We start from the raw sequence: 24,173 nt of genomic DNA, 5'->3' as shown, positions 1-24,173 counted from the left end.
CAGTCAAAGCCACACATCTAAAATTACTGAACGTTTTCTAAAATATTGTTTTACTTCATCATATTCACAAATCTTGTAAACAGCAGTTTAAAATAATTTCAAGCAGAATGAAAAAGGATCATCGTCAGATATTACAAATCCGATATACATTTTCAAAAGTGGAGCTCTGCGTTAATGATAGGCATGTCCTATCGGGAAATCGAGTTCTGTTGGACTCTTCACGTCGTGTGTCTGGATGCAGGACCAAAAGACTGAGGCTGTCCTTTGTTGTTTTGGCTGTGCGACTTCTGCATACTACCGTGTGTGAATGAATGCGATCTTATGTAGGCCTGAACTCTTACTGTCAGTGCCGTAAGAAGATGCTGAGCTTTTGGGGTTGGGGGGTCTCCATGCTGACAGTGAACCATGTTTACATTATTGTTCCCTCATTATGTTTTTTGAGGGGGCAGTTACCCCCCAACCTCGTTACCCCTGGTTCCTACGCCACTGATTATACAGGAGTTTGATGTGTGGCAGGTATGAACGGGAGGTGATGTTATTGTTGATGTCATATTGTGTGGTTCTCACTCTTGCTTCCTTATAGAGCCTTATAAAACTAATTTCCCAGTAGGACAAATAATAAAATATTATCCATAATATTTACATATTGTGTATAAGTAGAAATTTATATTTTAAATGTGACAAAACTAAGGAAAACAGTAAATGGTTGCAGGTTCAAAGAGACATTTTTTCGATTAAAACAACTCAATTATTTTGGGTTGTTGCATAGAACATAATATTTTTATGCTTTTCTACCATATACTTATGATGTGTGTACAGCATTGATCAGTTCAAACTGTAAGAAGTGTTCTAAAACTCAACTATTACTCATATTTTGTAGCAAGTGTACACATGCATGGGCCTGCACACACATGCACACTGGCAAATTTTATTTAAAGAAGGAGATATCACGTCCAAAAATTAAAGTTTTCGTCCAGTCCATAGGCACCTGCATCCTCAGACGCCAGCTGCCTAATCTCGTCAGATATGCTGACCTCCAAAGAAGCCATGATGAAACTCCTGCAACACCAAATATGGTTATAATGCAAATTGGTGGTGGTGACAATGATGATGATGATGAAAATAATGGTGAGAATGACAAAAGTTTTATGCTATTTTAAACATGGATCACAGTTTTATTTTAATTTTTTTTTTCATCTTCCCTTCCTAATATGCTGCAATAACATTTTAGTCAGTGATGGACACCACATAAGACTTGGTCCTATAAGATTATAATGGAACTGAAAAATGCCTGCTGATGTATAATAATTATAAATATAAATACAGTAATTATAAGCTACTATGCTGTCAGTTGTGCGGAAGCTTAGCACATACAATTACGTACCTTCTGTGACTTACCATAAAGTCGTGCCACTGGTGTATCTACAAGAGCCTCATACCGACCAATATATGCAAGCATGCCCATATTTTTGAACCTGAAAGGCTCCATATGTGGTGGGCAACCTTTGTTGAGGAAATCTGCCAAGTAGCGACCCTGTCGCTCAGCAACCTGGAAGCAGCAATTTGTTCTGATGTCAAATAAATCAAAGGGTAGCGTTACACCATCCAGTGCTCTTTCAACCACAATACACAAAAGATTTATATGACTCCTCAGCTTTCTTGTCTATGAAAGATTTAAACTACAACAAGAATCTTGGTTGAATCTAGCTTTTACAACAATTTTTCTTTAACATTGATCTTTCAGAGTGTTTTAAAAAAATTCAGGCTAAGGATGAACAATCATTGCACAAAATAATTCTTTGCAATATAATAAGACAGCTGTGGAAATATATTTCCTTCTCCACAGTCCAACATCACCTTACTTTCAGCATGACAGAAAAATGGGAAAATCTAATAAAAAAATTTCACTAAAACTACTAAGGTAATTTATACCTGTGCAGTGCAAGGTAAAGAGTAATCATCAATATCTGCACAGTCACCCAGTGCAAACACAGAGCCAGTAGTGTCACTCTTCATGCAAAGGTGTCCATCTGTGAGAATCTGTCAGACAACGATCCCAGCTCAAGATTTTTAAAGTACACTGTGTGCAAACACATGTAGCATCCAACACTTGGCAGTGATTAGTAAAAATGATGAACGCAAAATAATGAAATTTACCTCCGTTTTTTTTCTTTTTTTTTTGGATATGGGACACACCATACACATCTTAAAAATTCCATCTTCTAATGTTAATCACTTTGCAGAATGGAATTATTATCTTATGCACATTTGCTTGAAGACAATATGCTATTTTACCAACCTTCAATACAGAATCTGAGACATTTGTATCATATGTTAATCAGGTGCACCAGACTAAATTTCTTATTCCACTATTATCATAGGTTTGAACTCTGTCCAAGTATAAAAGATAACATTTAACGGCCATTATCTCAAACAAATATGCTCTTATTTGTGAAATCATAATCTTGTTATGAAGAAAACCCTTCTATTTGTAAATAATGGTGAACATCTTGCACAAGTATAGGGGCTTGTTTACCTACAGCCCTACCTGTCCTTGGCGGTTCTTTTTTACAGCGAGTGCGCTTGTGAAGTGCCGAGGTGCCAGGCCCGTTGACCAGACAACTAGCCCACAAGGAATCACCTCTCCATCTTTGAGCTTGACAGAGGTGGGTGTTACTTCTGCCAATGGTAATTAAAAATTATTAATCAGTACAAAAAGTTCATAAACTATCTTTAAATATGCTTTAATTGTATGGTATGGGCAACTACATCACCTAGGGCCATGGTTCTCAACCAGTGGTAAGTGTACCCCTAGGCAAGGGTTATGCAGGTGTAAGCAGTGATATAAATAAGCACAAGCACAAACTAATATCCGTTCTTGGCACAAGCTATTACAAAAAAAAAAAAGTACTTTTATGCGCGAACGTACGTGCATGGGTTTCTGTGGACATACTTTCATCCTTTGGGGGTAAAGTTGTGAAAAAGATTGAGAATCTCTGACCTAGGGCATCCAAAGAACCTACCTGTTCCTTTCAAATCCAAATGATCTGATAATTTAGAGTGTTGCATTAAGTCTGCATATTATTTTATCTCAGATTTTTGGTTTTAGTTAACATATCCCATAAGAGCAAGAAAAGGACACTGTTTTTTTAGAATTACTGTACTTTGCATTCAGAAAGGTGATTTAAGAGAAATGTAACCTTTCTCTTTTTGTCTGTGTGTGTACGTGTATGTCCGTCCATGTGAGAGGGATAAAGTGAGTGAACAAGAAGAAAAGATAGGGTGGGATCCCAAAAAAGGTCTGTTGATGATGTTCATGGATGCTGTAGCTGAAGGCTATATATAGATGTCATCTACAAAGAGAAACTTGAAACCTGTAAATAAAATAGCATACCAACAACAGCAGACTGAACAATATTAAATCTTTTCCTTTGTTTCATTTTCTTCTCAGCATAGGATTGGAGCCGTTTGTCAAAAGCCCCAAGAATCTGATTTGATTCAACCAGAGTCACTTGGACTTGCTTTTGCTGTTCTCTGTACAGTCTTGCAACATCCTGGATGAAAGAAAGTGATCCTTTATTTTCTCATGCATATGCTCTGTCTCACACACACACAGAGTCACAAGACATGATAGTTACCTGCTCTACAAAATCATAGAGTTCTGCCCCAAACTCCACACCTGTTGGCCCACCTCCCACAATGACAATGTGCAGCAATCGCTCACTTTCATCTCTGTCAATTCCTGGTTGCAACGCAAGCTCAAAGTTGGAGAGGATTTTGTTCCGGATTTTGCGGGCATCTCGAATTTCCTTGAACCAAAAAAAAATTTCCTAAAATTATATAACTCATTAAAACTTAATTTAGTTGTAAATAATTAAGTTCATGTGTTATGTTCCTGTCTGGTATACTCTGCAAATGTTTCTTCTTGTAAGTTAAACAATAACTTCTACTATTTCAAAGCATGTAAGCTCACCTTAAGAAAGAAGGCATTGGTCTCAACTCCAGGCACATTGAAAGTGTTACTGAGAGCTCCAACTCCAATAACTAGCTTGTCATAATCAAGCTTATAGGACAAAGTTGGTCTGAGAACACTTGTCACATGAAGCTGCTTTTTGCAGAAGTCTACATCAGTAGCATACGATAGATGGAAGTGAGCAGACTCGCGAAACCCTGTGTTGCGAACCGGCTCAATAATGGACCTATTGAAAAGCAAATGCTTTAATTAGATAAATAAAAATTATTAAAAGATGGACTGACCAAATGAGCACACATCTTATGACACTGCTGCGCAGAATTACTTTTGGAGTTCAAGACTGATTTAAAAAATGTAAATAATTTTGTTTAAAATACCAACATTAGAAAAGGCAACTATAGTGGCTAAAATTACATATTTTGTGCTCAAAACACCAAAACATTTAAGCTGAATAAGAATTTTAGGCAACTACTAAAACAAACAGCTAGTGAATTACAAATTTCAATAATAAGGAATTTGGCAGATGTAGATATTCATAGCAATGCATAAATATTAAATACTAAATTATGAAAACAATCAAGCAGATGTGACATCTAAGGTTTCACTGGCTGTAGTAGCAGTCATCATTCAATGAAACTACATATGCAGTCTCATATTCTCACTATTTTTTTCTAATGGGGTAAGTTGTAATGCCCATTGTGCACCATAGTCTATTTCACTTTATTTCTAGTAGCTTTTGAGCCATCATTTCTGAATATTAAGTAATAGTTATAATATATTATATATCACTTCTATAAATGTTACCTGAATTCTAGAGTTCCAACAGTTGTGCTGGCTAGCAATGGGGTGAACAGAAAATGGTTGCGAGGACTAACAACCAACACATCGAACAGACTCTTGTCAATACAACACAAAGCACTGTAGCTCCCCCATCCAGTTCCCAAGATCACCAGACGTTGTCGTCTTGATGTTGAATCTGTCCCATTTCAATACATTTTTAATCCCACAAAACAACAATAAAAATATAATATAGAAAAAAAAACAACAGGAAAAGCAACAATATGTCCATTTTAAAGAGTGCTGTTAAAATTTCTCAATCTCAAAGAAAGAAAATAATAGAAACAAAAATAGAGAAATGGTAACAAGTACACACAAACAGAGATGATAGCCGTCATTGATATCAGACTAAGTTCAAATTTATGCAGAATAATCTCATTACCTCCCAGTGGTTTTGTACTAAAATGCCTGATGGCTGTGTTAATATTTCTATGCATTGCAGCCTGCAGCATACTATGTCTTTGCCAGTCCTTGGTCCATCTGCATCTGTTTAGCTCTGTCTTCAGTGAGTCATAATCATCATCCTTGATACTGCAACCCTTAACATACATGACTTCAACGTTTCTTCTCCCCATCCACTCTCTGTGAAGTTTTGATAGATTTTTCCCCAGAGCCCTCAAGTTGTGAAGTTTTTCTACACAGTGGAATATCCCCACATTTGTATATCTGTTCATTTTTTTTGGTCACAGATCAGATTGAGATGCTCCTGGACTGTGTGAATCCCTGGTTGATGTTTGTAAAGAAGTAAAAAGAATTCAGTATTAGTTTAAAGAGTGTGTTTATCATCATTCTTAATATAAAAAAAAAAAAACACAAAACAAAAATTAAATTAAACAGCTTATTTCACTTTGTGACATACAGTAGCTTAGAACAAGAGAATTTCGGTGTGAATTTTTTTTTATGCATTTTTCTATATTGATGTCATAAAACATGATTTGGACATAAACATTTAATGGACAAAAACGATTTATCATGAAAGTGCTAGCAGCTTGTGTATGATGGTAACAATTTAAGTTATCCATGCTTCAGGCACATGGTTTGATTTCTGCCAAGAGCATTAACTCATGATCCCCTCTTTTAAATATCAAATACTTATATTTGTTTCTGAATGTTTAAGCTGATGAGAACAAATGCATATACATATTTATATTTTGTAATGTTGGGATGCATCCATTCATAAGTTAACAAAGGTAAATGGATTATTTTTATGACACCTGTAAATTTCTTTTTTATTAATGGCACACTTACATTCATATAGCCCAAATGTTTTACAAATGAAAGACTTTCTGGGAGGTTACATGCTTTAATTTGTTTTTTTAAATACATTTTTCTGTATTTTGCACACATAAATTTTCTTATAGTCTCGTTTCCTGTTTGTTCAAGATGCTAATTTGTTTGGGCTTGCGTTTGTCCTCTGGTACATTAGGGTTCTCTCCTTTATAGAACTGTTTTAATAACTGCACTGCCTCTTCTGCCAAAACACCTTTGATGACATCGAAACTTGGTCCCAGTGAAGAAAGCTGATCAGCGGCAATGTTAAGAACGGATCCACAACCACCAAACCTCTCATTACTACACCCGTAAACTACAAGAGGTACACCTATCTGACGCAATGCTCCAGCACACATGACACATGGCTCCACTGTAACATACAGTGTTAGTGCCCGAAATACATCTTGCTGATCTTTTTTACGTAGAGAACACCACTCTCTAACTTTTTCAATAGCAACAATTTCTGCATGACAAGTTGCATTCTTTGTTTCGTTGACCCTATTGCCTCCTGTTGCAATTTCTTGGTCTTCGTAGACAAAAATACAGCCTACAGGGACCTCGCCTCTTTCTAGTGCCTCCTCTGCATACACCATAGCTTTTGACATCCAATTGATGTGTTCTTCCATCACTTCACCTGCAGATTAAGCAAGGATAGCCCTCCAGTTCCACAGAGCTTCATTCATTCAGATGGTTAGTATTTTATATGTACCATTCTTTCAACCTTTTCATCTCGTGTACGTACATGGTGTATTAGTGATCATTAAAAAACTTATTTAATCAAGTAATCGTACTTTTTTCCTTCATATGTATAATGGTGAAATAGATCTGCCACCCTGGAAGATCCAACCTTAATAACAAAATATCCTAAACATCATATCAAGCTGGTACATCTTTTCATCGTTTTAGATTCATCAACTGAATACAGACACGAAAAACCAATAAACAGATACATCGCTCATCTAAAGTGAAATTTACATTACTAGTTCAGTTTAATGCACAGATAACGGTAATACTTCCGTTGTCGCTATTTTTTTTTTTCAAAATCGTTGCTTCACGACAAAAGTCGGATTACAACGCCGATAACATTAGCGACATCAAGGAAGCCTTGACGCCAGGGACCGTTCTTTGCGCAGTTTGAGAAGAAAGCCAAGTATTCACTTGAACGAAAAAGAACAACAAAAAAACTAATTTACATCATCAAATGTTTTACCTGTTACTATGATTTAGGTGCGAACTACGAAAATACTGATAAAATAAAAGAAAAGAAAAAATGAGGCTGTACAACAACGCGCGCCACGGATCCTGTGACGTCATGCAAACCCACTATCATTCCCGTGACGTGAACACACAACTCGAAGGAGAAGCCCGCAAACAAGACTCCGCGCAAAGTACTTATGCTGCAGCAGAAAAAAATAATCTCATTTTAATCGATCTGGAACAAGTTGAGATGAGTAGTCTTGCTTTTGTGGTAAGTCACAGATGCTTCAGATTTTGCATTGAGCAGTCTCAACTATTTATCGCCATTTTGATTTCTTAGTGTTTAGCCTGCAACATTTAATTCTTTAGGCTTGTAGCAGACGCTAATTTGCAAGTTACTTTACTATCATTTTTCATTCTGCAGAGTCATAATGCAAGTTCATTATGAAATTCATAAGGCTTATTAAGAATTGTTTTGGAGGTTTCCCATAATTTTTTTATTTTTGTTATCAGTGGAGTGCACTATGTTGGGGACGTCGGTACTGACCTAACACCATGTGTATGTGTGATATGAATTGTGCACACACCTTCAATTATGAGGTTTCAAGTTTTACATAATACTCTTCCCCCCTTCTCTCTCCCCCACACAAACACTATCCCACTACCATGTGTATGACGTTCACAAAGACTGTTTTTATGAACTGTAAAAGCAGTAACATGCTGATATAATTACACACTCATTTGTTATGTTTTATTTTGCTTGTAGACACATCCAAGTGTGCGCATTAAAGGGAGCGAAAATGTGTACACTCCTATCCACTGCATGGACCAAAACTGCCCCATAAAAACCCCTCATCTTCATTGCCCATTTTGTGTGAAGACTGACATTTACCAAGATCCAGTCATTTTAAAGGCACATTACCGTGTTAAACATGTTGACAAAGGCATTGAGTTTGCAGGTGAGTCTAACAATTTTTATCTTCATGTGTTCTGATAAGAACAGAATGACAGTTTGTGTGTGTGTGTGTGTGTGTGTGCAAATTATGAAAACAGTTAGACCAATACTGGTTTCCTTTTGTTTTGTTTGCAAGGTAAGATTAAATGCGAGTTATTTTTTTTTCTAGGTCTCAAGATTTTACGTTGCTGTGATCATTGTGACATTGTTGGAGTAATTAAGGGGGAGAAAAAATTTAAAGGAGCACACTGGCACTGTTATCGATGTCGTAATGGGTTCAACCGGCGGGATGAGGCTGTGAAACATTACAAGACACACTTCAGAAATCCTCAGACCACATTCCAGATCTCTATTACTCAGGTGAGTGAGCTTCTGCAACAGAGAGTGGGGGTGGGGAATGGATGAGGGAGAGAGTATATGTGCTCACATATGCACTGAATGAGGTAGGAAGGAAAAAGCACATACCCTTAAGATACTAATCTCATTCAAGTCATTAAATGCCTTGTGGGCATAGTGATGATGAACTATAAGCACGCGGAAGGTAGATTTCAATCATTTCCTTTTTCCACCTTCAGCCTTTCCTTTTCCACGTCTGCATCAGCTGGGGCCATAGTTATGAAATGAGAGTAAGTTGTCTTCCCATGGCAAATTGGGAAACTCATGGAAAAGCATCTTGTTTCTGAAATTATAAAGTAATATCCTAAACCCCGCAGGCAGTACTTCATGTTTCTTTACCCCAGGGCACCTTTGCCACCACTCTATAACTACATTTCAATGGGTAAAACAACACCTGCAGAGTCCAGACACTGCTTTATAATTATGGGAACAAAACTGCTTGTCCTTGAGTTCCCAATGATGCCCAAGGGCAAAGACTTACCATCGCTTCAAAACTACTATCCCTAGGGTGGACAAAGAGAGATTTCCAATTGCAGCCCAAATGATCTTCAAACCAGTCACACAGCACCCATTCAAATACCTTGCAAGTATTAATACCAAGAGTGAAATATACAATAAAAAACTAGATGTTTCATTCTCAGACTTTAAAATAGACATTAATCTATCTTACTTAACTGTGGTGCAGGATCTGAATACACCAGTCAGTTACAACCAGGAAAGCCGGGGAAACCCAGCAGTAACAACATCATCGTCCTCTGTGAATATTGCTGTGCCACAAGAAGCCATTCACCCTGCTCTCACGCAGGCTGTATCCTGTATCTCCACACCCATAACTGTCAGTGAACAAGGTAGATAACTTTAACAGTGACCAAAATTTGCAGATATTTAGAACTCCTGAGTTTCAGAATCAGGAAACCAACTCCTGTACACGAGGAGATGATGGGTGTCTGCGTATTGCAGAATTGCATGGTGAGGTAAAAGAAACATGTTATACATTTTAATAGCTGATTAAATGGAGGGTTTTATAATCCTAAAATGTTGTGATCATGCAGGATTTATTTGAAACAGAGGTGCTTTTTACAACTTGCTGTGTAAAAAAGGAAGAAAAATGTCAGTAGAGACAGAAGTCAAAGGAGGGAACTTCAGCAGGGAAGATAACTGTAAATAACAATAATAATAATCAAAGAAACAGGACTGGCAGGGGAAATTATGGGTTTGAGGTAGTGCATGGAATTAATAGAAAATAGTCATGGTATTCATGAATTCAAGACTCCAGTGGCAACAGGGGCGTGAGATGGCAAAACACATGGCTGTCAATTCTGGTGACACAACGATGAATGGCAAAGTTATTTAATAAAGCATTAACTTTAAATAGTAATATCTTATCAATAAATGTATACATATATTGGGGAATGATAGGTTGGGAATGGGAAAATATGTTTTTTTAACTCTTTATTGTTTACTTGAATATATAAATGATAAAGCGTTTACCTTGCAGCTGAGCAAGAAAACGTGAACAGCAAGTGTTAAGGGATACATTGTTTATAGTGAATGCATAGTATTAAAAAAAAAGGATTTGTTTTTAAAAATGGTCAGGTAAATGAAATTGTACTTTATTAAATCACATTGTCACATTATCTTTTCCCAGTTGCAGTACCTTTGACCAATGGAAAAATACCTGATGGTGCTTTGCATGTGTCTATTGCTGCGAATGAGACTGTTGAAGGCGAGGAAGAAGAAAATACGCAGACCATCATGATCATACAGGAAGAACAACTGGACGCATCTCAGATAGATGGTGCTTTCTCTGCACAGATTATAGCCAGTGAAGTAGGTTGAAACAATCAAAAAGTGCAGTTGAAACAGTTTCTGCTCAAAGACTTGAATTTGATCATTATTTTATTTACAGATTTTACTGAAATTATTACTGACTTAAAAAGGACCTGACCTGTAGTATCTTGGTGTGCTGAACACAAAGATGGCTATGAAATTTTTTATTGGCTCTTGTTTTGAATATATTTGATATAGTTCATTTTTTGTTTCACTGTGTACATTTATCAAGTAGGACTGTAACAACACATAAGCCTAGAATGATGTAATGTTGCATCACATTGCATAATACCATCATGCACACATCATCCAGAGTTTATTGCATCATTTTCTGATGAGATGCAATGAAATACTACTGCCAGGCGGCTGCTGAAATAAGCTGACGTCAGCAGTATACTTTATAGGATCGGATCAGAAAGGTTCAGCATTTAAAATATTTAAGAATTTATGGGATCCAAGTTAAACTATTCTGTTCTGATACTGAGGGCCTCATGAATGCCGTAGAAATCATTCATGACCCACAAGAATGGAGACTATTTGTGCACTCTTTGAAACTGAGTCTTAAGGCTGTGCTTTTGCACAGTGGAAACCATCTTCCATCTATTCCAGCAGCGCTTGCTATCCACATGAAAGAGACATACGATAACTTAAAGCAGCTACTGAATTCCTTTGAGTATAACAAGTACAGCTGGCACCTCTGTGGTGATTTGAAGATAGTTGCCCAAGGTAGAAACTTGACTGCAATATGTCTCCAAAGATCCACTTCATTGTGGATTTCTTTCCTGACAACTGGGGTATAGTTAGTGATAAACATGGCGAATGTTTTCATCAAGATATTGCAACAATGGAAAAATAGATAGCCTTGAAAATTTCCACTGCCATGCTGGCTGACTACTGCTGGACATGCCCCACAGATGCTTCCGAACAGTTGTACCAGAGACAGGCAAAGAAATCTAAGATGTAGTCTAGGATTTGATTTTTTACAGGTATTAAGCATAGGTCAATTATTATCAGCATGCATTTCGTGATATACACTATAATTATTGCAGATTATAAAAAAAACTAGAGCCAATTTTGAATTTTGACTGTCATATTCATGTTGAGCACATAAAAATTGATAAGGAATGACTATTTTTATTTCAGTAACATGACTTTTGTAAAAATTAGTTGACCAGTCTAATATTACAAAGCCAGTGAAACACAAAAATATCAGTGACATTTACATACGTTTTATGTATATTACAGCTTGATTCAATTGTTGGTTACTGTTTTTTCACCTGCATATTGGGCAGAATTATTGTCTGTAAAATCACTCTAAATTTATTTTATAAAGTGAAAAAAAGATTTAACTATCAGGTAGGCAAGGTGTCTTTTGCAAAAGTTGCAAGAGCTTTAGTTCAAGTTTTTGTGCAGTGATTAAGTTATGTGACATTTGAAAATTATTGCTTGGTTTATTACATTAATTCTTTGAAGGAAAGGATGAACTTGTTTATCATGGTATGCATATGTGTAGGATGTGGAAATCATGGGAGAAAAGAGTTCATCTACTAAAACCCAGGAAACATTAGATGTGCAATGCAAGAGACTTGAACAAGAGAAGAACATTCTCAGGTCAGAGGTTGCACGGCTACACAAACATGTAAGTTGCTAGTGGACAACAGGCAGTGTCACTAGTGAGACCTATAATAGTTTGGAAACGTCTCCACCTCTCTTCCCTAGCCTTGTATATGCACATGCTTAACCTGCTGAAGACAAAGCCACTTAAACAGGACATTCAGCTCTGGGTTGTTTGTCAACAGCATATTTGAGGTTTTCATATGTTCACTATGGGGTGGGTGAAGGAGAGGGTATGTGAACACATAGACATTGAGTGAGATAGGGAGAAAAGATTATGATTAGTTTAAAAGAGTAAACTCTGTCATCTCATTCCTTATCATTAAATGCCTTGTGGGCATAGAGATGGTGCCCTCTAAGCATGTGGAATATAGTGCAGTTTGTTTTTCTTTTCCTTTTTTGCCATCAGTGTCTCTTTCAGTGTCATGTCTCTTACAGTGTTATATCAAGCAATTGTTAGAGTGTCTTATGTACTGTATTGCTTATGTACGTGAGGGTCACTATGGCATGGTTAATATAAGTATAGTAGTATTAAATATAAAAAGAGATTCAAAGGAATTTGAGTGGAACACTTTGTCCTTTATTTCAGTAAGCATTCTCAATCTGTGTCACCTGGCAGAAATCTTGTCCATGCTGAATAAGCAGCAAGGTGACATAATAACAATTATGCAATCATCATACAGTCCCATTATCTTGCCACCATCCATCCAACTCAAATATCGGGTGAGAGGCAAGGGTGGCAGCAAAAAGAGAGTATATGATTAATAATATATGATAATTAGTGGTACCAAAAAGTGTGGCGAAAGGTGGGGCTGGCAAGATCATGAATAGTGAGATGAGCTGAGACTGTATGTGGCCATTTGTAGATTCTTTGGGAGCGAATAAAACTGGTTGACTGTTTCTATAATAATTGACAAAAGACTAAAACCAATAACTAATTTTTTCAGTGTGATAAAGTTGTATAATTACTTTTTCAACAAAGACTGTTGTGCAAACAGATCCAAAATTTGGAGGAACAACTAAATGTAGCAAAGAAGAGAGAGGAAGATTTAGCACAGCGATTAGGCATTGCAACAGAACGTGGAGTACAGGAGGTACTGCAAAGGCTGGAAAAAGAGCATCGCGATCTTCTCCGCCAGCATCTCAATGTTCTACAGCAGACAGTGTATTCCGCTCATTCTCCATCTGTTCTACAATTGACAGATAACAATGTTCAGCAGATACAGGTAAGAAATCTGTGGAATGTGAAGATTATGAGTCTTTCATGAAAAGGAAGCTAAATTACCATTTTTAAAGAGGCAAGCCTTCTAAAACTCTGATCTCTAAGAGGTTGGTATTATTGTTACTACCTAGTGATGAGTTGATTCTAAACCTACTTTTCAGGTGGTTAGCCCTGCTTCTTTCAAGGCTTTGATGGTGAGCAGCAACATGTCGAGAGAAAATACTACCCAGAACCTTCCGGTAAACTCTGCCCTCGTGCAGGCGGGTGAACTTCACCTCGAGCAGATATCAACTGATGAAGATACCGGGGTAACAGCCTTGGAAATAGCAGCATCTGGAGCAGTGGACGGCTCATCAAACTACATTATGTGTGTGAAGACCGAGGCAGGAGAGGTACAAGAAGGAAGTGTGTTAGAGGTTCACCCACGGCTTTTGCAGGAGGTGACAGATGTGGAACCGGGTGACCAAGACAGAGGCCACCCTCCTACCTCAAAGAGACAAAAACTGCAATGATTGTGTGTGAATGATCAAAAGTGGTGATGCAGCGAAAGTACGAGTAGTGCCAACCTTGTTGCTGTCATCTCTTGGTTTGGCCTTTGCTACATTTTTTTTTGTGTGTATATATTACAACAAAACACGCACATACGGGTGAATGTGCCTATGCATCATTTATGAATGAAACAGGAAGAGGCTGAATGTTGAGACATAAGGGGGAAAATGGTGTCAGTTTAGTTTCCCACCATCTCCACTACCACCCTTGAGTGAACATGCAATCAGGTATATTTAGAATCATTTTCATTTCTCTTCATTTGTGAGGAGCATTTATCATCTTTCCTTTACCTTCTAATGCATAGATTCAGACCATACATTTTTTTGTATGTTTTCATGAATGTGAGAAAATATAAACCATTTTAATCACAATGTTTGCCTTTCAAGGAGATTTTGTCTACAAGCAAACTGAATGAGAAGGATGACTACACAGAATTCTACATGTAGTCTTCAGTGATATCAGAAATATCTTCTCTCTGTATGATGCAGTTACTTTGAGACATTGTGTCTAGCTGTCCAGCATTTACAGAATCATTATACAAGGACATTTTGCTACATCATCAATGTTCTGCACCACAACTGGTTGAGGTTTAAGGTTCTTCAAGATACTTTTGTAATTGTCCATCAATATTAGATGGAATACAGTTTAAATCTAGTGTAAATGCCGTAAGCTGGAGGTCAAGGTTAGAGATTGTAGCATAATAATATAATTCAATGAAGGATGAAGACACTTTTTAATTACAGAAAGAGCTTCTGATGTGCTTCTTTTGGCTAGCTGTTCCCTAACTCGGGTAGTTGGTATCTATTTTATGGTCAGAGACAATGGCTGGCTTGTGCACAGGTAAACAGCAATATTACATTTTTCCCATTTGTTTCAGGACCTAAAGAGCATTCCAAACCCACTTTTTTCGCTTTTATTTTTTGGCACAGTGGGTGTGTTCACGTTTGTGATTTGTGTGGCATTCCAAGACTTTAGAAATGAAACTGAATTCTGCAAGTATTTTAATACATTTACTGTATATCATACATAACTACTTTCTCCCTTTCAAAGGAAAATGAACAATTTAGGAATGGATAGTGATTTCAGGAATAGAAATGTGTGGAAAGACCAGGCTTTTTTGGAACTTGACTGAAAGTTTGTGAAAATTAATGCCATCCTGACTACAATTTGCTAGTTTGTTTTATTATGGGTTATTTTTGAAGCAAATTTTCTTCAAAGAACAAAGTCAGTCTGCCAGATGTGAACAATGCACACACACATTTGATGAACAAAAGTTTATTTCTAACAATTTTAACTCTACACAAAATAATTCACTTTTTTTTATACAAACACATGAAACTTAAGTGGTGAGCACACTTGGAAACATCACACATGCATAAAATATGCATTCATCTATGGCAGATCTCAACCAAACACACACACCTTTTCTCTGGGCACCAAATAAATGCATTACAATGTGAAAAATAGAAAATGAGAATGTTGGCATATTTAAACATTCGGCAGCAAGTTACTGAGGAACATCAATGACGAGGTCTTCTTCATCATCTGCCAAGCCTCCATTTCCAGCCAAGTCGCTAAGAAAAAGACCAAATTAAAAAAAAATACTTTGAAATGTGAAAATATAAGTGACAACAACTCACAAAGTTCATCAAATAATTTTCAGAAAAATCACCATTACAAAAATCTGTCCATGCTATCAGTTTTAGAAAAACAAAAAGAATCTAAAGCCATATTAAGAAGTGTGAAAAAACTGCTTTTGTTTTGTACATTTTAATGCAATCGTATTTTGTTGTATGTCAGAGTGCTATGAGATGATCAGTTCATCACACAAGTCTCTACACATCTTATATCTCTTTAAATTTTGAATTGTCTCCTTGCATGTTAATTATGAAACAACTAACTTTCAAAATGACATGCGAACAAAAGCCATGTCTCATGATGCACAACGCCACCACTGCCCCTCGAAGGAAGAAATTTCAGCAAACAAATCCCACCACCATAAACTGATATAAAGTGTTAAAGCAAATTTTCAGTGATTAATAAAATTGTGTAAACAGAAACAGATTAAAAAAAAAATTGCAGAAGAAGCCAGAAATATGTGCACTGTATTAACTGCCCAATCAAATTTTTGTTGAACGTCTTCGTTTCAGAATTTCAAGCTCTATTTCACCTCAGCAGTTGATAGCATGCTTCATTGCAAGCTGTGAAGGCGAAAGAAACCCACAACAAGAAGGAAACAGGCATAATAATTTATCTTTTACCTCTCACAACCTAGCCTATACCTGGCATGGTTTGAGCTATCATTGCTGAAGATCTCCATAGGAAGACTGGCTGTGGCCTTTTCTATTCCAAATGCATTCTGTTTTGAGTCTAGGTGGCGCTCTAGTTCTTCACGTGTCATCTGCCTGGGCATACTTGAAGTACTGGTGACTGGAGGCTCTGCAACCTCTGCCGCTGCTTTTACACCTATGATAACCAGTAAAATACCAAGAATTAACTGAGGAAAAAAGCACTGTTCTCCCTTTCTATCCTCAAAATCAGCAATCAGTCCTCAGCAACTTTTTCTGCAATACTGTCAAAAGACCTGCATATGAGCTGTGTGCCACAAAGCTGTCATGATTAAAGGTAATGGTAAAATGTCCCATGGCCTAGCTGCGCTGAAAATGTGATCCAAGAGCATGGAATGTGGAAGGTCTACACTAACCCCCTCTTCTTTCCACCTTTCACTTTCCTTGATAAAATCAAATTATGCAGCATTACCCATTTCTGCTGAACAGCTGGTAGGTGGGCTAGGAGTTCCAGTCTAAAGATCCAACACTTCAGCAAACTTGTTATACGAATAATATTCTCAAAAATGGAGACAAATATTCCTGTTTTCTGTAAGCTTGTTTTTAGCCAGATTTATTACTCACTTGTTTTCGATCGCTTTGTTGATGTTTTGGCTCTTCGTTTGCCACCCTCTTGGTTGACAGTGCTGCTGCTTGCAGCCTGTTGCTAAACACACAACACATCAAGCTCAAAGACTTGCGATTATGTGTTTTACTGTATTAAACAATAATCTGTGATCAGTAATACGTCAAAACGTAAACTGCTAATAGTAAAAAGAAAATGGAGTCACAAAGAAGATAGTTTGACAGAACTCATGAACAGCAGCTTAATCAAACCTTAGTGAAATAAAACAGGTTTTTATTGTTCACCTGAGCTAAGATGATGCTGGCAATGCTGGCTGACGTTGCTGTCTGAGCTCCATCTGCTGAGTTCGCCCCATGACTCTGCCCTAAATTTGTGCTGTGTCCACTTACACGTCTCCTGTTGCAAAAAAAAGCAAATAACATTAATTTATCTCAACAACTGAAGCTACCATAGGACAACAGCAAATGAGGGAAACACCATGTTAACACTGCAGTGTAGTAACACTTTATTTATCCCAGAATACAATTTGGGGCAGCGCGATATGAAAGCACAAAACAATACCATAACATATCCACATCCACCAAACACACACATTCATGGTTCAGACAGCTACATTTATTTGCACACAGTAACACTCAGAAGTCATATGGCCAAATCAACAAAGGACAGCTTCAATCTGTTGGTCTTGCATTGAAGATACACAGAATTGGCGGCCCAATGAGAAGGGGAAAAATTCTCCCAACAGGAAACAAGGTCATGAGTACACATCCTTTCACGAAGACTTAAAGGATTTGTTTTTGACATAGAACAGACTCTTCCACCACACATGCTGCTGGTAATTCTGGCAGATCTATCTGATCTTATGGACCACAGACACCAATAATGTCTAGTGACACAGTTACTTTCATGGAGCCATGTTTCAGTAAATTCTAACAAGTAACCCTATGTAGCTGAAAGTTGTGCACACATGCTTCAAGCTCATCAGTCTTGCCACGAATTAACTGGACATCACATAACAGAAAAGATAGAAGAGATGGATTTTGGGGCCAATTGTCTAGTCAAAACTTTTTGAGTCTCTGCTTCATGTCACCTCTACGCCTTCTCTTTCTAGATCTGCAACTCTAAAATGGAGAGTGAAGTGGAATGTTGATAAGTAGTGCATGAAAATATGGATAACAGAGGGAGAAGAGCAAAGAAAAAGCAAGAGCTTTCGGGAGTAATAAAGCAAAGGATCAATGACCAAGAAATCATGAACATGAATACAGTATTTTTATGCTCATGTTTCTGTCTTCAACAGATTTGTTCTTCTTAATGTCTCTTTGCATGAAAAAAGTACCTTTTTGCTGGCGTTCCATCTTTGTGTTGACTCTCCCCATCACTTTCACTAGAGGCTGTTGCATCCGAGTCTCCAGATGAGTCATCAACATTTTCATACTGTAAAAGTCGATCCAACAGAAAACTGTGCACACATGCACACGCACACACACATACACATGCCAGTATAAAGTTCTCGTCAAACCTTTCTCGTTTACAGTGAGTTTAACTTTCAGAAAACCCTTTGTTATTAATAGTATACAGCATTTAAGATTCAGTCTCTTTAAACAGACCCAAATCTTCTATATCAATGTGCACCACCCCACCTCCCAACAAACATCATTAGACTATGGATACAAAAACTCATTTACACTGTGTTTCTTATGTCTGTTTAGGACTTACAGATAATTACACCTTTGCTTAGACTGTGGAATAGTATCTGTGGTGTGTTTGCACATCTGTTATGGTTAGTACATTTCTTACCTAGGTGGTAGTACATAAGGCATCCACTAGAGACCTCTGTATTTTCTCACATTTGGTTTGAAAGGTCTTTAGTTTCTGGCTGATTTTTGCTGATATCTTCCAGCATTCATTCCCATAGTAAGACTGAACAGATATTGCTTCAGTAGATTGTTAATTTTTGTATTCTTTCTTAGAACAATGGGCTTTCAACTTTCTTATAACATGGTAAAGGCTTGATTTATTTTGATGATTCTGTTCATTATTGCTATAGGTTCTGTCATATTGATACAGTCTCATTTTTATATTTTTTTGCCTATGTTTATTATTTTTGATCTACATTTGTTTAGATTGCTGATTATTTTTTTCCTGCTCTTTTACTCCTGTTAAAGCTGGAAACATTCATATGGGTGTCATTTGTTAGAACACTGAATTAGTTTTTTAATGTCATGATGAGTTTCCACAAAATTGGTGAGTCTTTATGATCAAAGTGTGGATGTCATTATTCTTCCACCTTAGATTTTCTGAGCTTTTCAGCAAGTTTGCAAATAAGCAAGTAATGGTCACTACTTATGTCTGATCTGCCTTTTGACTGACATCTTGAAGTATATGGAAATGTATCTGTGGTGTGTATGCATGTCTGTTGTGGTCAGTATCTACTTAGTCCTTTTTGTATCTAGGTGGTGGCATTCATGATAATGTGGTTGATCTGACTCTCTGTCCTGCCATCAAGTGACTTTTATGCATCTTTTTATGCTGGAAAATTTTTCCTCCTATTCCAAAGTAATATTCTTCACAAAAATCAAACAGCCTGCTGCAATTGTTAGTTATATTCCTTATACCTTCCTTTCCCACAGTTCATTCTCCTCCTTCTCTCATGCTGCCTACTCTCACACAGAAATCGTCCTGTGCTATTATTACATCATGGCTAGCAATGTTTTCAATTGCTGCTGTAGAAATTGGCTAGTATGTAGACCATTTTAAAGTAAAAATTTAAGCAGGCTTTGTAAAGTACTGTGAGCCTGATTTTAGTTAGGGGACAGCATTATAAAAGTTCTGTCATTCTTCTTCTTCTTCAGAAGTGAGGTTTTTAACAGTCATAATAAACTTTGCACATAATATTTTTTAAATGTTAGCAAAATTGCCCATTCGATATCATGGGTCTCTTTAATTTGATATCATGAAAATGTGCATCGTTGCATAAAAAATGCTTGATTCTGCCAAGGTAGTTTAAATGACTTGATTGCTATTATGTTTCTTTTTGTGCAGTAGGCACAGTCACCAACTCAATAAATGAGAGCACCGCTTTGTCTTGTGAATGTTCAACAGTTGGTTATAAAATCCTATTATCTGAACAAAAATTGAAACTTTAATAATGTGAGAGCTTACCTTCTGTCTCTAGCTACTTTAAGTAGCTTTCGCTGAGCCTTTCGCAGTTCTTCTAAAAAGCATTCCTGTTCCTGAAAGTGCATATAATTAAATAACTGAAAAAATACCTTAATAACATACTTATTGGGCAGTTCTGTTTGTTTTGTACTGCCTATTTTTGTTACAACTTTTTCAAAAATACTGTTTATCCTTATCAAAACTTTTTATACAAAAAAACTATTTTATTTACGCATTTCAGGACTGCGTCACAATGTGCAACAACACACAAATGAAATTTTCAACAACAAAAAAATCAGTCAAAATGATAAACATGAATGGTTGATACCAAAAGACTATCTCCTTAAATAATAGATGTGTCATTATTTATGATGCATAATATTTTTCTTGACAAAATATTTATTACCTAGAACTTCAAAATGTCAAGGAAATACAAATTAAAATATAACTGGTAGCAAAAACAATAAAGCATAAATATCTTTATTCCTTCATACTTACGTAGACAAGTAACTTCAGCCTCTTCTTCAGGGCCTTGTACTTCTGTTTGTAATCTATCTGAGGTTCTGAGTATGTGTCTTTAGAAGAAGAAAAAAATGAAAACACTTGTACAAAGCAATCAGGAATTTTGTCAATAAGCTCCCTGGAAATATGTATCAATATTTAATTAACTGGTATTTGTATTAAGATTAGATTTGCATTAGCAATCGACACAATACGACAAAAGCAAAGCCATTACTATTTAGTAATCGGTATATTTAGTCTATTTGAGTACTCATTTGCGAAGCTTATTTCATTTACTAGCAAGAAAGTGGAAAAAGTAGCTAACCTGGGACTGGCATCATCGTTTACAAAACCCCTTAAATAATTTTTATAATTAGGTGGCGACTTTTGAAAAGATCAAAAACACAAGTAGCGCTTAAATAGAAACACCGGAAGTTGACGATTCCACGTCATTGGTATTGGTGCACATGTTGTGACGTTGCTGATCTTGACTTCCTTTTCAATGAACACAGGCAAAGTAAGTGTAGGGAAGCATATCCCTTATGAAACAAATCACTTTCGATCTCTAGTATTTTTCAGCATCCGCAACAATTGATAGGCAATACATTCTCAAAATTTAACATACTATAATTGTGATTGTAATTGGCTCTTTATATTTGAAAATTTGAGTGTAAACTTGATACATGGTTTGCTAGATGCTCACGTTTTTCTGGGTTAGCCATTCGTACCGGTGAATTCTAAGCGCAAAACTTGTCGTGGTCTGTGGATGGTTATCTTTTAAGTGTCAAAAATGTAACCGTCTCTTTGGGCTTTTGGGCCAATTAATGGTAAAATACCACTATGTTCTAAAACCTTTCAGTTCAAAGAATCATCTTCCCTCCCCCCCCCCACTCCTTCGCTTATATTGGCAGCAAAACGAAGGCTAGGAAGTGATGTGGGGAATAGTAAATTATCATGCTTAAGATTTAACTGGGAGTCAGCCTAGACGTGTCAGTTTGTACTGCATTTTGCTCATCGTTTCAGCTGTAAACATCATTAGACATAGTATTGCTAACATGGCGATCATCGCTGTGTAACAAGTTTGCCTCTCATTACATGTACATGCCAGCCAATAATTTTTGTTTATTACCGCAGATGCCAGCTAAGAAGCCACATTTTGTGGAGAAAGAGATTGGTGGTGATAAAAATGGTGGAAAAAGGAAAGTTCGTGTGAACAGGTTACCGAGGTATCTGCCAACTGCGGAGGGAAAGAAACGACTGCACCCCAGACAGAAGTTCTTCTCTCAGCACAAGCACAAACTAAGGAGCAGCATCACGCCTGGTACCATCCTTATTCTTGTTGCTGGAAGACATAAGGGCAAGGTAAGCATCAATTGCTGGCTATTATATTTTTGCTTGTACCATCATGATGGTGCTTAGAGAAATGCTTATCCACACACCTTGTCTGTATGCCGCTTTTTTCTTATAAAAGCATACTTTGCCAATTTAAAAGAATACCAAATGGAGTATGGGGTAGGATTTTGATTTGAAAAACTTTTATATTGGGAATTGCAAAGATTTTTCATGTAACCCTCTTAACCCAGCAAAGAAGTAAAAATATATATCAAAGTAATGGTATATTCTTGAAGATGGTTAAGATGACAGTGGGTGATGTTTTTATTATTACTGCTCTCATGTATATAGCCCATCCTGCTAAGGGGTTTGAGGCAAATTAAATATCAAATCAAATCAGACTTTATTGTCTGTCGAGGAGACCCAGGACAAATTTTTCTTCGCTCACAAGGGCAGGCATACATACTCATACAGACATTTAACACAGTTAGGAGTAAAGATACAAGTAGTTTGGATTTCCTTCAAATCAGCATAAAGAGCAAGAAGAGATGCAAAGATGTGGCATAGCAGTAAAGTGAAAACTAGTCCCCAAGGAGTTACTAAAAATGTATTACCAAAGTTTAGCATTAAATACTTCAGCCCAAACAATAAATATTTCATTAATGTTTTGTGTGATTTTAAATTGAAAGAACTAATTGTGTGGTTGTTTTACCTACTGGGTCAGTTGCTGGCATGTATTGTGAGCTAGGCTGGCACTCTGTAGTACCCAGTGCTCTATGGGAAGAAGCACGTTGAACTATGATTTACACATGCTGTACTGTTCTTACAAGCCATGTGTTATTTTTGACCATCTGTTGGCAATGAGTGGGTGCAGAACAATCCTATGTTCTGCACATGGATACAGAGTAATATCAAATTTATTTACCATGGACTGTTGAAGTTATGATTTGAGAAATAAGTTGTCCAATGTTATCTCAAATATATTATGCAATGGCATGCACAGCATGACTCAGAAGTAATAGATTTGGTCTTAACATGAAATTTACGTTTATCCCTAGGGTAAGGCTTACACCTAATGCTACTGCATTGCGTCTTCCTTTCATATATTTTCAATATGGTTTGAAATAAAAAAACAGCACAATGAGGCTAATCAAACTGAAACAACAAAAGTGATATATAACTACTTGGTAGGCTGGTTTACTTCATAGCTTGTGCACTCACTAAATAAAAAAATCATGGTTATTACGATATATATATATTATTTTTTCTAGAGAGTGGTATTCCTGAAACAACTTAACTCGGGACTGCTTCTTGTCACTGGTAAGTACCTTTTTAATGCATTTTCCTTAAGCTCTTATTTCTACCAACTGTTGCTGGGCAGCCTAAAGACTGATGGTTTGTCTTATATTCAGCAGTTCTAACAGTTTACACCAAGTGGAAAAACACTAATTTAACCTATAACAAAAGTGTTAGAAGTAAGGTTAATTTTAAAAAAAATGTGATGACACTCAGGTTGACTTAATAGTTGAAGTAGTTGGACATGATTCTCCAATGCAGCCAAGTTTGGTCAAAATGTTATTATTTCCTCATAATCTTGGTATCTGGCATGTTGTGATGAACATTTTCAAACTAGAGTCGCTGACTCCTGATGGACACATACACAACTGAACATGCTCATTTTTCTGGCTAAAATCTGTCTTGATTGTGGTGGGAATTGTATAGCAACTCATGTTTATGCTTCTTTTGAACTTAAAACAAGGCATACTATATTTTTTATATTTAGCAGTGTGCAGAGTATAACTGTTCCAAGAAGGTGCATTTGGTTAAAAGTGCTTTAAATGAAATGCCTAGAAGTTTTATTGCTAAATCATTTGGTTGCTTAAGCCACTTTCTGTGACAGGTCCTTACCACCTGAATGGTTGTCCTCTGCGTCGGATTAATCAGATCTATGTTATTGCAACTAAGACCAAGATTGACATCAAAGACGTCAAGATTCCTGACCGCTTGAACGATGACTATTTCCGTCGCCTGAAACTACGCAAGCCAAAGCATGCTGAGGGCGAAATCTTTGACACCAAAAAAGAGGTACGCCTTTAGTTTAACCAAAATAAGCAACTCTGAGCATTTACAAGTGTAAAGTTTGTATCTATTTTAACTACTTTTTATTATTTGAATAATTACTTCTGCTTCAAAGATGTGGTTATGTTTCTGTTTCAGGTGTATGCTGTCTCCGAAAATCGAAAGACTGACCAGGCTGAGGTGGACAAGCAACTGCTTGAGGTGATTCGCCAGAACCCTGAAAAGAAATACTTGTTTGGTTACCTTGGTGCTTTGTTTTCTTTGAAGAACCACCAATATCCTCACAAGATGGTCTTCTGAGTATTGTAAAAGGAAAAATAAATCCTGTTCTACAAAGACAGCAA

At 36.8% G+C, this 24,173-nt stretch overlaps 5 protein-coding genes and 1 long non-coding RNA gene across 12 annotated transcripts; 3 read left to right on the top strand and 3 right to left on the bottom strand.

Moving 5' to 3' along the window:
- The first annotated feature begins 378 nt into the window (after window positions 1–378).
- LOC112563372 lies at window positions 379–3,584 on the top strand. The gene is made up of 4 exons (XR_003099014.1): window positions 379–516; window positions 978–1,128; window positions 2,575–2,666; window positions 3,452–3,584. It is a non-coding gene; the product is annotated as an uncharacterized LOC112563372 (long non-coding RNA).
- LOC112563361 (probable NADH dehydrogenase) lies at window positions 510–7,406 on the bottom strand. 4 transcript variants are annotated; one of them, XM_025237288.1, is made up of 10 exons: window positions 7,293–7,406; window positions 5,193–5,533; window positions 4,778–4,949; window positions 3,974–4,199; window positions 3,639–3,809; window positions 3,395–3,554; window positions 2,549–2,679; window positions 1,933–2,040; window positions 1,399–1,549; window positions 510–1,059 (listed from the first exon to the last, which is right to left on the bottom strand). In XM_025237288.1, the coding sequence occupies exons 2-10, from the start codon at window positions 5,482–5,484 to the stop codon at window positions 929–931; spliced, it is 1,542 nt and encodes a 513-aa protein (XP_025093073.1). In that variant the 5' UTR covers window positions 5,485–5,533; window positions 7,293–7,406; the 3' UTR covers window positions 510–928. The 4 variants fall into 4 exon arrangements, with proteins under 4 accessions (XP_025093073.1, XP_025093076.1, XP_025093074.1 ...); XM_025237291.1 differs by lacking the exon at window positions 7,293–7,406 and adding an exon at window positions 7,063–7,284; XM_025237289.1 differs by lacking the exon at window positions 7,293–7,406 and adding an exon at window positions 6,059–6,191.
- LOC112563371 (tRNA-specific adenosine deaminase 2-like) lies at window positions 6,100–7,190 on the bottom strand. The gene is made up of 2 exons (XM_025237304.1): window positions 7,058–7,190; window positions 6,100–6,716 (listed from the first exon to the last, which is right to left on the bottom strand). The coding sequence occupies exon 2, from the start codon at window positions 6,706–6,708 to the stop codon at window positions 6,166–6,168; it is 543 nt and encodes a 180-aa protein (XP_025093089.1). The 5' UTR covers window positions 6,709–6,716; window positions 7,058–7,190; the 3' UTR covers window positions 6,100–6,165.
- LOC112563359 lies at window positions 6,650–14,216 on the top strand. Of its 3 annotated transcripts, none has more exons than XM_025237287.1 (8): window positions 6,650–6,772; window positions 8,046–8,238; window positions 8,404–8,594; window positions 9,316–9,478; window positions 10,279–10,460; window positions 11,974–12,099; window positions 13,073–13,300; window positions 13,458–14,216. In XM_025237287.1, the coding sequence occupies exons 1-8, from the start codon at window positions 6,770–6,772 to the stop codon at window positions 13,806–13,808; spliced, it is 1,437 nt and encodes a 478-aa protein (XP_025093072.1). In that variant the 5' UTR covers window positions 6,650–6,769; the 3' UTR covers window positions 13,809–14,216. The 3 variants fall into 3 exon arrangements, with proteins under 3 accessions (XP_025093072.1, XP_025093071.1, XP_025093070.1); XM_025237286.1 differs by lacking the exon at window positions 6,650–6,772 and adding an exon at window positions 7,320–7,550 and having other exon boundaries at window positions 10,285–10,460; XM_025237285.1 differs by lacking the exon at window positions 6,650–6,772 and adding an exon at window positions 7,323–7,550.
- An 888-nt stretch (window positions 14,217–15,104) lies between these two features.
- On the bottom strand, window positions 15,105–20,882 carry LOC112563369 (INO80 complex subunit E-like). Of its 2 annotated transcripts, none has more exons than XM_025237301.1 (8): window positions 20,744–20,882; window positions 20,416–20,492; window positions 19,921–19,991; window positions 18,095–18,217; window positions 17,043–17,154; window positions 16,758–16,839; window positions 16,107–16,311; window positions 15,105–15,419 (listed from the first exon to the last, which is right to left on the bottom strand). In XM_025237301.1, exons 1-8 carry the CDS (start codon window positions 20,757–20,759, stop codon window positions 15,353–15,355), a joined length of 753 nt encoding a protein of 250 aa, XP_025093086.1. In that variant the 5' UTR covers window positions 20,760–20,882; the 3' UTR covers window positions 15,105–15,352. The 2 variants fall into 2 exon arrangements, with proteins under 2 accessions (XP_025093086.1, XP_025093087.1); XM_025237302.1 differs by having other exon boundaries at window positions 16,128–16,311.
- LOC112563370 (60S ribosomal protein L6-like) lies at window positions 20,834–24,173 on the top strand. Its single transcript, XM_025237303.1, has 5 exons — window positions 20,834–20,935; window positions 21,553–21,780; window positions 23,022–23,070; window positions 23,651–23,835; window positions 23,968–24,173. Exons 1-5 carry the CDS (start codon window positions 20,921–20,923, stop codon window positions 24,127–24,129), a joined length of 639 nt encoding a protein of 212 aa, XP_025093088.1. The 5' UTR covers window positions 20,834–20,920; the 3' UTR covers window positions 24,130–24,173.

Source organism: Pomacea canaliculata, linkage group LG4 (assembly GCF_003073045.1).
Source record: "Pomacea canaliculata isolate SZHN2017 linkage group LG4, ASM307304v1, whole genome shotgun sequence".
Taxonomy (NCBI): Eukaryota; Metazoa; Mollusca; class Gastropoda; order Architaenioglossa; family Ampullariidae; genus Pomacea; species Pomacea canaliculata.
Note: the sequence above shows the minus strand (reverse complement) of the source record. Positions and strands in the feature narration are given on the sequence as shown.

What these genes read in the sequence shown, in the direction of transcription:
- LOC112563361 (XM_025237288.1), bottom strand. Translation starts at nt 5,484, where the DNA reads ATGAACAGATATACAAATGTGGGGATATTCCACTGTGTAGAAAAACTT. An exon ending in TAGTACAAAACCACTGGGAG is followed by an intron (nt 4,950 to 5,192) that starts GTAATGAGATTA and finishes GAAATGGGACAG; the next exon opens with ATTCAACATCAAGACGACAA. An exon ending in GTTGGAACTCTAGAATTCAG is followed by an intron (nt 4,200 to 4,777) that starts GTAACATTTATA and finishes GCTTTTCAATAG; the next exon opens with GTCCATTATTGAGCCGGTTC.
- LOC112563371 (XM_025237304.1), bottom strand. Translation starts at nt 6,708, where the DNA reads ATGGAAGAACACATCAATTGGATGTCAAAAGCTATGGTGTATGCAGAG.
- LOC112563359 (XM_025237285.1), top strand. Translation starts at nt 7,353, where the DNA reads ATGAGGCTGTACAACAACGCGCGCCACGGATCCTGTGACGTCATGCAA. An exon ending in TCCAGATCTCTATTACTCAG is followed by an intron (nt 8,595 to 9,315) that starts GTGAGTGAGCTT and finishes ACTGTGGTGCAG; the next exon opens with GATCTGAATACACCAGTCAG. An exon ending in TTGCACGGCTACACAAACAT is followed by an intron (nt 12,100 to 13,072) that starts GTAAGTTGCTAG and finishes TTGTGCAAACAG; the next exon opens with ATCCAAAATTTGGAGGAACA.
- LOC112563369 (XM_025237301.1), bottom strand. An exon ending in AAAGTAGCTAGAGACAGAAG is followed by an intron (nt 18,218 to 19,920) that starts GTAAGCTCTCAC and finishes ATGTGTGCACAG; the next exon opens with TTTTCTGTTGGATCGACTTT. An exon ending in CCAGCATCATCTTAGCTCAG is followed by an intron (nt 16,840 to 17,042) that starts GTGAACAATAAA and finishes TTGTGTGTTTAG; the next exon opens with CAACAGGCTGCAAGCAGCAG.
- LOC112563370 (XM_025237303.1), top strand. An exon ending in CTGGAAGACATAAGGGCAAG is followed by an intron (nt 21,781 to 23,021) that starts GTAAGCATCAAT and finishes TATTTTTTCTAG; the next exon opens with AGAGTGGTATTCCTGAAACA. An exon ending in TCTTTGACACCAAAAAAGAG is followed by an intron (nt 23,836 to 23,967) that starts GTACGCCTTTAG and finishes TTTCTGTTTCAG; the next exon opens with GTGTATGCTGTCTCCGAAAA.